This window comes from Solanum lycopersicum, chromosome 1 (genome assembly GCF_036512215.1).
Source record: "Solanum lycopersicum chromosome 1, SLM_r2.1".
In the NCBI taxonomy this organism is placed as follows: Eukaryota; Viridiplantae; Streptophyta; class Magnoliopsida; order Solanales; family Solanaceae; genus Solanum; species Solanum lycopersicum.
Window position 1 is genome coordinate 86,191,504 of NC_090800.1, and position 11,397 is coordinate 86,202,900.

At 30.0% G+C, this 11,397-nt stretch overlaps 1 protein-coding gene across 2 annotated transcripts; it reads right to left on the minus strand.

The window, feature by feature from the left end:
* Positions 1-306: 306 nt before the first annotated feature.
* On the minus strand, positions 307-4,967 carry LOC101267354 (calmodulin-binding protein 60 B). Of its 2 annotated transcripts, XM_004230236.5 has the most exons (9): positions 4,483-4,967; positions 4,134-4,254; positions 3,974-4,049; positions 3,330-3,370; positions 2,707-3,194; positions 2,304-2,464; positions 2,008-2,205; positions 1,756-1,924; positions 307-1,150 (listed from the first exon to the last, which is right to left on the minus strand). In XM_004230236.5, exons 1-9 carry the CDS (start codon positions 4,508-4,510, stop codon positions 723-725), a joined length of 1,710 nt encoding a protein of 569 aa, XP_004230284.1. In that variant the 5' UTR covers positions 4,511-4,967; the 3' UTR covers positions 307-722. The 2 variants fall into 2 exon arrangements, with proteins under 2 accessions (XP_004230284.1, XP_069144932.1); XM_069288831.1 differs by lacking the exon at positions 4,483-4,967 and having other exon boundaries at positions 3,974-4,048; positions 4,132-4,254.
* Positions 4,968-11,397: the final 6,430 nt, after the last annotated feature.

Below are 11,397 nucleotides of genomic sequence, written 5' to 3' on the forward strand. Positions count from 1 at the left end.
TTCCAATTGAAGGGTCGGTCTGCCTTAGCCCATTAAATTCCCTGGATGGCCCGCAGGCTTGGTGGGGCTAGGCTGGCCCAGTGCAAAGAGGGGAGGGGGGGGGGGGGGGGGCAGGAGAAGGGGATTACAAGATGAGGAATCGAACCTTCACTAATAATCTGAAAATTTTTAAATAGTTAATCAAACAAGCTACAAAAATTTCCGACAAGCATGTACAACTATATATTTATATATTATTAAGTGTAATGACCGAAAAAGAAACGTACAATGGAGTCAGATGAGTTCCCAGAAAACAGCTGACAACAATTGACATAGAATCTCTTAATTTATAAACTAATAATTAAGGTAATAATATTACTTCCTGTACAAGCACCATTTATTACATCTGATGCAGAAAAACACAAGAAAACTACTAGTACTATTTACTAAAGGGGTAGCACTAAACTCCTCCAAGGACGATGGCATTTCATAATATTTGATATCTTGCTACTGTTTCTGCAAGAAAATTTATCCTACATGCACCTTCATCCTGACAAAAACCTTACTATATGTACAATTTACTCACATATATACGATGGATGCTATATGTAATGGACATATAAATATATTTATGTTTTAAAATTGTCAAAGAATAGGCTGAGAGATGGAGGTGAAGTTTGCTGGTTATATCTCGAACAAACTTCAGATATCTACTTGTAAAAGCCTTTCCAATCTTCAAATAGCTATTTTCTCTTAACCAATGTTTTCCATTTCAGAACAGCACGGATTGTGCACCATATGGCTCTAGGATTTCCACGTCTTGTGATGTGAAAGCCAATATTAGGAGACACCGGCTGAACACTTGAACTCGCTAACAATTCATTCCCTTGCCACACTGGTGTCTCAAACTGATAATTGTTGTTAGGAGGTAGATAATCAGTCATCCCTAGTGAATCCAATGAACCATTGGAACCCCAATCATAATCACCAGGGTAGATACTGGAGCAAGGTTCACCAACCAAGAAACTGCTTGCCAAGGTCGAATTAAATGCTTGTATTCCATTAAAGCTTTCAGGCATGGACACTGTAGTTGGACTATCCTGTTGAGCTGTGTAGGCTAGCGGTGATGAAATTGTGGCATGATCAGAGTTGCTCTGGAACTCCACTTGACCTGCAGAACACATTTCCTTAGTCATAAAGCCAGTACTCAGGCAAAAAAGAGGAATAACAAAAAGTTTGGTCCAAAGAGCCTTTCCAAGAGGAACTACTGCCTGGAATGGTATGGTAAGTAAATGCAGGTCTTTAAGTTATATGACTCCCTCTGTTTCAATTTGTTTTGTCTTTAGTTTATGTCTCTTTACTTCCGTGGCAACTCTTTAATTTCAACTTTCCACATAGCATGTTTAAAACCACATGATTAAAGGACATTTTGGTACATTCAACATATTTCTAATTTAATACCACAAGATCTAAAAGTCTTCTTTGGTTTCTTGAACTCCGTGCCAATTCAAAACCAGAAAATCAAATTGAAATGGAGGGAGTACTATTCAGATGGTTTAGACACTCAAAGAAGTTCAATTTTAGCTCCAAAGAAGTGAAAATATTTTCAAGAACACAACTAAGTTATGCAGATTCAGATGTATAAAAGCATACGCTTGCCATAACTTCCACAACCCACGACAAAAAGATTTAAACAAACACACAATAAAAGAAAATGGAAAAATAAATGGTAAAAAGAGGCATATGACCTGCAGAAGAAGATTTGATGGTTCATACCTTGTTCATCTGAGTAGTTCATATTCTGTTGGCTTGAACTAGGAATATGATTAAGGCCATTCTGCAGATTAGATGTAAGGATTGCTTGGCCAATCAAAGAATGGTCCTCAAGGGGAGCTAGACAATTCAAATTTTTATAAACACTACGCTTAAAGTCTTCCACCATCCGCTGGCAGTTATAAGAATATAATCAGCTTCTTAACTCTTACAGTAAGGAATCAAATGAATATCTATGTGGGATAGAGTACGGACCTTCTGAAATATATCTAATTTGTCAATGGACTGGAAATTTTGTCCATCAAGAATTGCACCTACAAGCTCATAGATGCAGTTGAACAGAAGTACAATACTTTCTCCAGCGTTGTATACGTACCACTCGCTGTTGTCTAACGGACAAGTGCTCACGTGTTCAGTTATTTTCTCCCATATGTTGTTCCCACAAGCCAGCATCTATAATTTAGATGACACCAAAAACAATTTTTATATAAATAGAAGGCCGACCTTCAGACAAAAGACAACATTCTAAATGTAATTAAGGATGACCTTACCTTACGTAAAAGAGATGGATCAGTGACAAACAGCCGTAGGAACTCTTTCACACATGATATTCCTTCCTTACTCAACCGTTTGTGTGATGCACCATCTTTGGCGATCTTTTTCAACCGCCAGATTTCATCATCCAAAGTGGGAGGGTAATGCTTCTTATAAGCTAAAGCAAAGGAATAAGAAAATAAAACAATGTCAGTACGATATATTACATCAAAATAATATGCGCAAAGACTGGAAATCAGTTGTACTACGAGCAACATCTCAACAAAATGGATATTGAAATCCGCATAAGGAAAGTAGAAGTGGATAATATAGCAAACCGAAACAAACTGTCCTCTTCTTCCGCTTTGCAGGGTGTTATTAACAGGTTAATGGAGATAAGGGCAGGCAAAAAGAACTTACCCTCCCCACGATGATCTCTCACAGTAAAGGGCTTGCTAACTCCTTCTCTGACCCTAAATTCACCAGAACGGTTATTTAATTTCACTCCCAACCTAAAGGTCCTGCTCTTTATCCAGCTTGAATTGTCAGTGAAGCTGAGATCACCCAGATATCCCACACCATCCCTTAGCTGAATGATTAAATCTCCAGTCAATAATGGACGTTTTCCTTCTCTTGCACGAATAACCATTTTGCTGAACTCTTCCTCACTCCAGTCTTCTAGATTGCTAGGATTAAATTCCCCATTAAGCACAACCACATCTACTTTTGCCGAAGATAACGGTCCAGATGTTATTCTCTGGTTGGAACTAGCATCATACAAGAGAACTTTAATGGGCCTATTTTCCATGGATAATTTGCTGCCCGTGAAAAGGGAAGAAGGAAATACATCGTCAAAAAGTAACTGAATATCCCTAGATTTAGAAGTCTCGTCATCATTAAGTGAGGATCTGCAACAACCAAAAGAAATCCCTTTGTAAATCATTTTATACCAATATCAACCAACACATTCATGCTGATGCTTAGAGAATGTTTAGTTAATAGTTAAGAAAACAACATAATTCCTCATTGTGCAAAGAACTGACCTCAGGGTAGATTGAAGTGTTTGCTCAATCTCTTCACGCACCTATCACCATTTAAGAAAACCAAGGATGATAAACATGGAAATTTTAACACAAGACAAATCAAAGTAAAATTAAATAAAACAAAATAACCCTTGTCTCTGTCCAATAGTAATTGAACAAGGACTAAATCATATATCACTAATAACACAATTCGATAACAATCCTCCAATCAAGATCAATCAGATGCAAGGAAAGACCACCTAGATGGAGAAGTAAATGATGAAGAAAAGGAATCTTCCGAGATACACACTACAGATATTCAATGGCTGGCAAAACGGATTAAGAAAAGGTAAAGAACACTTCGGATAGCAAGCAAACTGAGAAAACCTTGTAACTTATCAATATGCAGACAAAACTTACAGAAATGGAAAACGCAACTTGATGTTAACAAATGTGAAGATATCTTGTCAAATGTCAAGGAAGTCTAGGCTTTAACCTGATAATCACTAACCAAATACACTTTTCCAATCAAAAAAGGCTCATGAGGTTTTCAAAATTTAACGAATTCTGTCCCTTTGCACGATCTTGAAGACTAAATTGTATTTCTCCTACAAACAGAAAGATACAATACTAGTATTTTTCTTGCTTAGCGAGTAGAATCTTACCCAGCTTCGGATTAAGGGTTCCAGCTTTCGTGCAAGTTCTTGTGGAGAAGAGTAACTCCTTAACCCTGAAAAAAACCTGTGAAAAAAAAACACCAATCAGAACAATGCAACCCAAATTCACAAAAAAACAGAGGAAAGACAGAAACTTTAATCAACATACGCATTAGAAGGATGTTGGCGCTTAGATTCCCTAGGTGGAAACTCAGAGTTTTCATCACTATCCTGATTAATATTCCGTTTCAGTACCATCAAAGTCCAATTTGGGAGTGATACCAATAGTCCTGCACAGTTTGATAGAAGGTAACGTTCAACTGCTAACAGCTAGTCTTATATAGAAAAATAATGACCCTCAAATTAGCAGGAAACAGGTAGGAAGCTTCATATATTTCCAATTAATTTATATTGTCAAACACAAAGGGTGTGTAGTTCTCTTAGGCATTAACACAAACACATTGTGGGTGCTATGTGTGGTTGTGTTTATTATTCAAAATTCAAACTGAAAGACTTACTTGTTGAAGTCAATGTCGTCTTCTGCATTAAAGGAAGAGAATCTTGGATAAAATATTGTTGCTTTTTCTGATTAATCAAATCCACAACTTGGAACAATGGGGCTTTCAAGATTTGAAGTAGAAAAATCCAAGAAAATAACCGGAATTAGTAGATTACCTACCGCGTGAACCCAGAAAAATATAAGGAAAGTTCAGTCACAGAGAATATAAAGAATCTAATCAACCCAAACTCTGTGGAACTGCGGCTAGACACATAATTAATGCACGCGTATTTGCGACTCCTCCTTATATATTACTCCGTCCAATAGTTATCCACTTTATGAAATCAACGATATTTTGATCTTAAAATTTTATTAATTTAATCAAACTGCGAATCGAAAAAAGGAACGTGAAAATTCGGATTGGGGCCGCAGCTTATTAAGAGAGTCATTTCATTTAGGATGAGGCAAAATGGTAGAGCATGGATGGTTAGGTGTCCGAATGATATTTATTATTTTAGTATTAACCGCATATATTGAAATGAGATGGAACAAAATAGAAAGAAAAGCTTGTGTTAATTTTTAATTTTCTTTTATGATTACTTGTGGTCAAATCTCTACTATATTCTTTAAAAATATATATTTATTATATTTAGAAAGAGTAATGATGATAAAATTGCTCTTTATTTATAAGCTTTCAATATCCAACAATTATTGTTGGACAGAAAAATAATTGTTTACTTTGTTAAGATATAATGGAGGTATTGGTGTCATAAATAAAAAGTATAATTGTACAAGTAAAAATAAAAAAATACGTTAATTTTATTTTGATTTTGTAAATTGACAAGTAAATTGAGATAATAATTTTTAGTAAGATAGATAACTAATGTGACTGTGTGAGAAAAGAAGAGTATTAAATAGTATTATGATAAAATAAAGGTATCTGGGTTATTTTTGTTAAATTATACGATATTAATTTAATAGGATAAAAATATATTTAAAAAATATATATTTTACATGCTCTTTTATAATTATTATGTTTAAAAGTTCAGCTTAATTTAGGTACACCTCGGTTAATTTCCCAAAATATTTATAACCTCTTACAAGAATAATCTCATTTCATTGACCATCATATCATATTCTTGACAACATATTTCATTGATCATAAGTCACGCCCTTCTAATAGATGACTTTTAGTTGAATGTTATTACAAACATTGCATTGGATTCGTTAAAAAAAAATTAAATATTGATCATAACTTTTAAAATATTTCTTACAAAAATATTTGAAGGTTCCACGTCATTAAACAGTAAACAAAAATAATTAGAAAATTAACCAGGCAAAATTGGATGACCAAACTAATCAGACAAAATCGAATTACATCTTTAAATTAAAATTAAAAAATGAAAATTAAGTGAGATTTTGACAACCATAAACTGATTATTCAGACATTCATCTTGCATAGACACATATACATGTATGGTTATAAACCACTCATATTTTAACGAGAAATTTTTGTAATTACATAAAAAAATTATTTATTTTTGAATTTTTATTTCATACATCAATTATTAATAATCAACCATACATAAGAAACCCATGATCATACACTAACAATGCATATTATGCAAGTCTTTCTATATTCGAATTTTGATATAAAACACCACATTTTCTTAAATTTTGAGATTGAAAAATAAGATAAAATTAACGCGTTTCTAATGAAGACAACCAAGCAGCGTGAAAGAGACTAACAAAATTGAATCCTAACAAAAGTCTTTGATGTAAACTATAAAGTAAATATAATAATTTATTTTTTTTTTGAAAAAGAAGTATAACAATAAAATCAAAATTTCCACTCCAACGAGGGGGAAAAAATAAAAAAGTACTTAGCAGTACTTAATTAAGTAATAAACACAAAAACTAACGTCAATGACAAGACCGGAGATTGGGATGCTTTGTTTTCTTATAAACTGTAGATTGAATAAAAAACAATAACAATAATATCTACGGTATATATAATAAACTAAAGATCGAAAAAAGATAAAATGGACGAAAACCCTTAATCGTATAGAGATAGAGATGTTATTTTTAATAGATTCTCAATTTAAGAAAACATGTATTTTTTAAAGCAGTTTAAAATAGGGAATACAAAAATCAAATCATCAGTAAAAACAACATAACATGAAATAGAAGTAACATACATCATACAACAGAAAGAATAATAATATCTATAAAATAATGAAATAATCAAAATACATAAAAAAAAAAAGGTCATAATCAAAATTCATAATCGAAAAACAAAAAGCTTCAGAAAAGGAGATTCAAGTACAATCATTATTTCTTTTCCGCGAGAAATTGATTGAACACTCAATTATTAATTACTAACCATCTATCATAATTCTCGATTTTGTCTTAGTAGGCTCGTTATGTTTTATCTAATTATTTCATTATAGTGATAAACAAACATATGTGTGACACAATTAAACCAAGATTGGATTTTTTTCTATTAAAAGCCAAGTGTATCAGCATCATTGTCGACACGACTACACATACACCAAAGGCCAATGAAAGGAACTTTGTCATTGTTTAGTTGAAACTTGAAATAAAACTATTGAAAGAGACATATGCCCTATTATTTTTGGATTGTGTATTTGTTGAGTAAACTTTTTCACCAAGCTACTAATAATATTTTCTTGGAAATTCAAGGTTTTGCATGTTCTTGGAAGTTGTCTTCTCTTGTGTCTGCGTGGAAATATTAACATTGTTTGCTCATATTTGTATCCTCTCTTATTTGTCTATTATCTTTTTTTAATGGTTCATTTTGATAATTAAGAAAATATATTTGTTATATATTATATTCTCAGTTAATTACTTTGAAAAGATAGAAATTTTTAAAAAATTTAAAATTTTAAATTATTCACTTCATAATTAATATGAATACAATTGAGGGACAAAGGGAGTAATAGTAGTACTCGACAATCTATTTTTTTAAATTTATATGTCGTCCTTATTAAAAATAACACGTCCTTAATATTTGTCATTTCACAAAATCAGTACATAAATTGCAATATTCTTCTTATGATTACCATTGAGAGTTATCAGTGTTTGAATTAACTCAAAAGTTGATCAAACCTACTTTTAAGTCAAATTTTGACTTTTGGAGTATTTGACATTTATAAAAACAAATTAAAATAAGTTAAGAAATGCTTGACAAAATTAAAAGTAACTTTAAATAAGTTTTAAAATGACTTACAATAAATTAAATAAGTCTCCCTCTGCTTTGAACTTTTTTCTTTTTGGACGATAAGATAATAATATATATAACATTAAGGAGTTACAGAGTTGGGAGACCTATTGGCCTCTACATTGTTGCCATAGTTGGCTAATACAATTAAATTTCGAAAACATGTTAACTTATTATATATTACAAGTAGTTCTTAATATTTTTTTAGTAGGTATTATTCCTTGTTGATCATCCTTGATAAGAGGTATAGTACAATCTGGAGGGGTAGATTGTAATATAGCTTCTACGGATGGTGTTTGTTTGGTACCTAATCTTGACAAAACATCTGCTACCTTGTTTGCTAGTCCGAAGCTATGGCGGACCGTTGGATTCCCCGACCTCTTCATAAGCAACTTGCAAGAGCTATATACTTGAACTTTTTTGATTTAAAAATCTACTTTTTAAAAAACTTAATCTAAACGGGCTCTCGGTCTTAAAAGTATAAATTAACCAACGTAAAAAAAAAGAAATAAATAATGAATTTATATTCACAAATTTATTTGATTAATCAAAATAAATTAATTTATAATTTTTTATCGAAAATTTGATTTGGAAAAATTTTAAATCTTAAAATGGAAATTCACAGTAATATTTTCATTGAGAAGGACACAACCTGTGTTTATGATAGTATTTTGTAACTTCCAAGGAATTTCTTATAATTGTAGTGTCGGTGAGAAAAGTCGTGTGTTTTCTTCCTCTTATACTTTTTGACAATTTGATACATGCCGATTGTCGTTGTAAAAATTAAAGACCTTTACGCAGTGTGAGTGTTGATCGGAAAAAATCACAACAAAAATAATTTTAAATTTGAAAATTTTTTATTTTTATTGTATAAAGATAGAATTGTTGTGATATCATTTTCTAGCTAAAACATATAAAAATAAGTATATAAACAAAAATAATATCGAAAAAGTCATGCCGAAAACGAAGAAAATAAATAGGAACAATAAAATAATGCAATATTGATGCAAATAAAACAGTAGGTAATACTAAAATAGAAGAATAAAGTAAAAAAAATATACTTCCTTTTTTCTATTTGCATGTTGCTATTTTTGATTTCGAGTTCCTTAAGAAATTAAGTAAGTTTACTATTGTATCATTATTTAGTGTTCTCTTCAAGTTAAGTTTACAATAAATGAATATAAATTAATTTATTTTTATTGATTAAATTGATCAATAAACATGAATTAATCGTTCAATTTTTCTATATTGATTAAAGTCATATTTTAAAGGCTAATAACTCTCAAGTGTTAAACAGAAAGAATAATGTTACTTTTGTACTCCATTTCTTCCCATTTATAGGTTGTACGTCCTCGCTAAAAACATATGATACTTAATATTTGTTATTTCACAAGATCAATACATAAATGACATTATTCTTCCGATTTTATCTTTGGGAGTTATTGGTCTTGAATTATGAATTTTATCTTTGGGAGTTATTGGTCTTGAATTATGAATTTGACCAACATATGAAAACTACATGATTAAATAATGTTCATTGCTTGACTTCGTGAGAATACTAAATGAGAGTACATTGTTAAATTTACGCAGTTTCTTAAATGACGTAAAATCTAATAATGACATATAAATAAGAACAAAAAGAATATTAATTTTGTGAAATGATAAAAATTAATAACCATCTACTTTTAATGAAGACAAGATACAATTAAAAACGGACAAAATAATAATAAACAATACAAAAAATAAAACTCGACAACACTCGAATAAATATAAACAAGATAGATTTGTACCGAGCATTTTGGTTTGGAACCATACTTCGTCGAAGAGACAACATGAAACAGAAGCAAAATCTTTTTAATTATTTCGGTATAGATGTAATCGACAATTAAAATTAATAATTAGTATTACGAATAAATTTAGGATAATTACCACTTCGTGTAGAGTAATAAGAGTAAAACGTTTCACAAATAAGATTATGATACACCTTGGTGAAAAAAATAAATTAATTAACTACTTTTTCCGCTAAACTTTCTAAATTTATTTATTCTAATCTAATAATAGTAGTAATATATTGGTAACTTCTCACAAGATTCTCAAGCCTTTCATTAGAAAACTTTTCGTGCGATTTTTCTACTCACCAGTCCTATGCATGGACTTGTTTTAATTTATTTTATTTCATAATTACGTTAGCAAGATATTATGATATTTTTTATAAAATTTGAAACATCTCAATTGTAAAATGTATTGAGTTTACCAGAATCATAGATGATTTTGGATTGTATCTGGCAAAATATGTCATAATAATTTTTGAACTATATATGATTTTGGATTTTATCTGGCAAAACATGTCACAATAATTTTTATGTAAATAATTTTGTAATTTTTGTAGAAAAAAATATTACCATGTAACTATTTAACTAGAATACAAAAGTAAATATAATTGTTTTCTGATTAATTTTATCTCGCTTATGAAACTAAGCTAGTGGGGAAGGTATGAACCCCCCCAAATGAACAAAAGATATTTGCAGGATTTACTCACTCACGTAACTATAGCGTTTTTGATTATTAATTTTTAAATAAAGATTTTTTTTCTGCCTTTCAGAGTTGATTAAATGAACGATTAATAGTTAGATCAAATAGACTTTATCAGAATCCTATATGATTTTGGATTGTATTTGGCAAAACATGTCACAGTAATTTTTATGTAAATAATCTAGTAATTTTTGTAGAAAAGAATATTACCATGTAACTTTTTTACTAGAATTGGGAAGGTATGACCCTTCCCTCCCAAATGAACAAAAGAGATTGGCAGGATTTACTCATTCACGTAAATATAGCGTTTGTTTATTGTTTTTTTAATAAAGATTTCTTTTTCTATCTTTAGAGTTGATTAAATGAACGACTAATAATTAAATCAAATGAATTTATAATCAAGAAAGAAATTGTCAAGCAAGTATAATTGTATTTAACTTGTCTTATAATCCTCTAAGTTCTGGCAAACATTTATGTTAAATATAACGATTGATTTCTTGATTTCTTTATCATATTGCATATCATCAAGTTAGTACGATCATTTTGAATAATTTCAAATTTCTTTATAATAAAATTATAATGATAACAAAAATCTGTATGTTAAAATACATCATAATTTATCTATTTAAAAAAGGACAAATTATGAAACATTGTTTTTTTTTATGAACGAACTATGTAGTAACTTTTTCGTTTTTTATATATATAATGTCATTGTACTTTTTTGATCTAATTGTTGCTTTTTGTTTATTTACTATTAGGGTGTTCATTGTTTAATTTGAATTACTTATTAGTTAAGATTAAAATTAAATTAATTTAAATTGGTTTTAAAAATTTTAAAATCAAATAAAAAAATAATCATCAATTTAGATATCATCGGCTTAGTTCGATTTTTTTGATTTTTTCGATTTGAAAATAATAAGTTTGTTGAGGATATACGCAGCTCAATCGAAACAAAAACTTCGTACATCAATAATTCACAAATAAACTATTACATAAACAAAGTCATTCATGCCTTATACCAAATTTTCAGAAGCTAAAAATAAATTAATTGTTAATAACAGCTTTTTCGTAAATTACACTTTAAATTATTGAGAAATTACTTCTAAAAAACAACAACTAATATTTCATAATCAAAATTGATAAATTACCATATTCATTAGC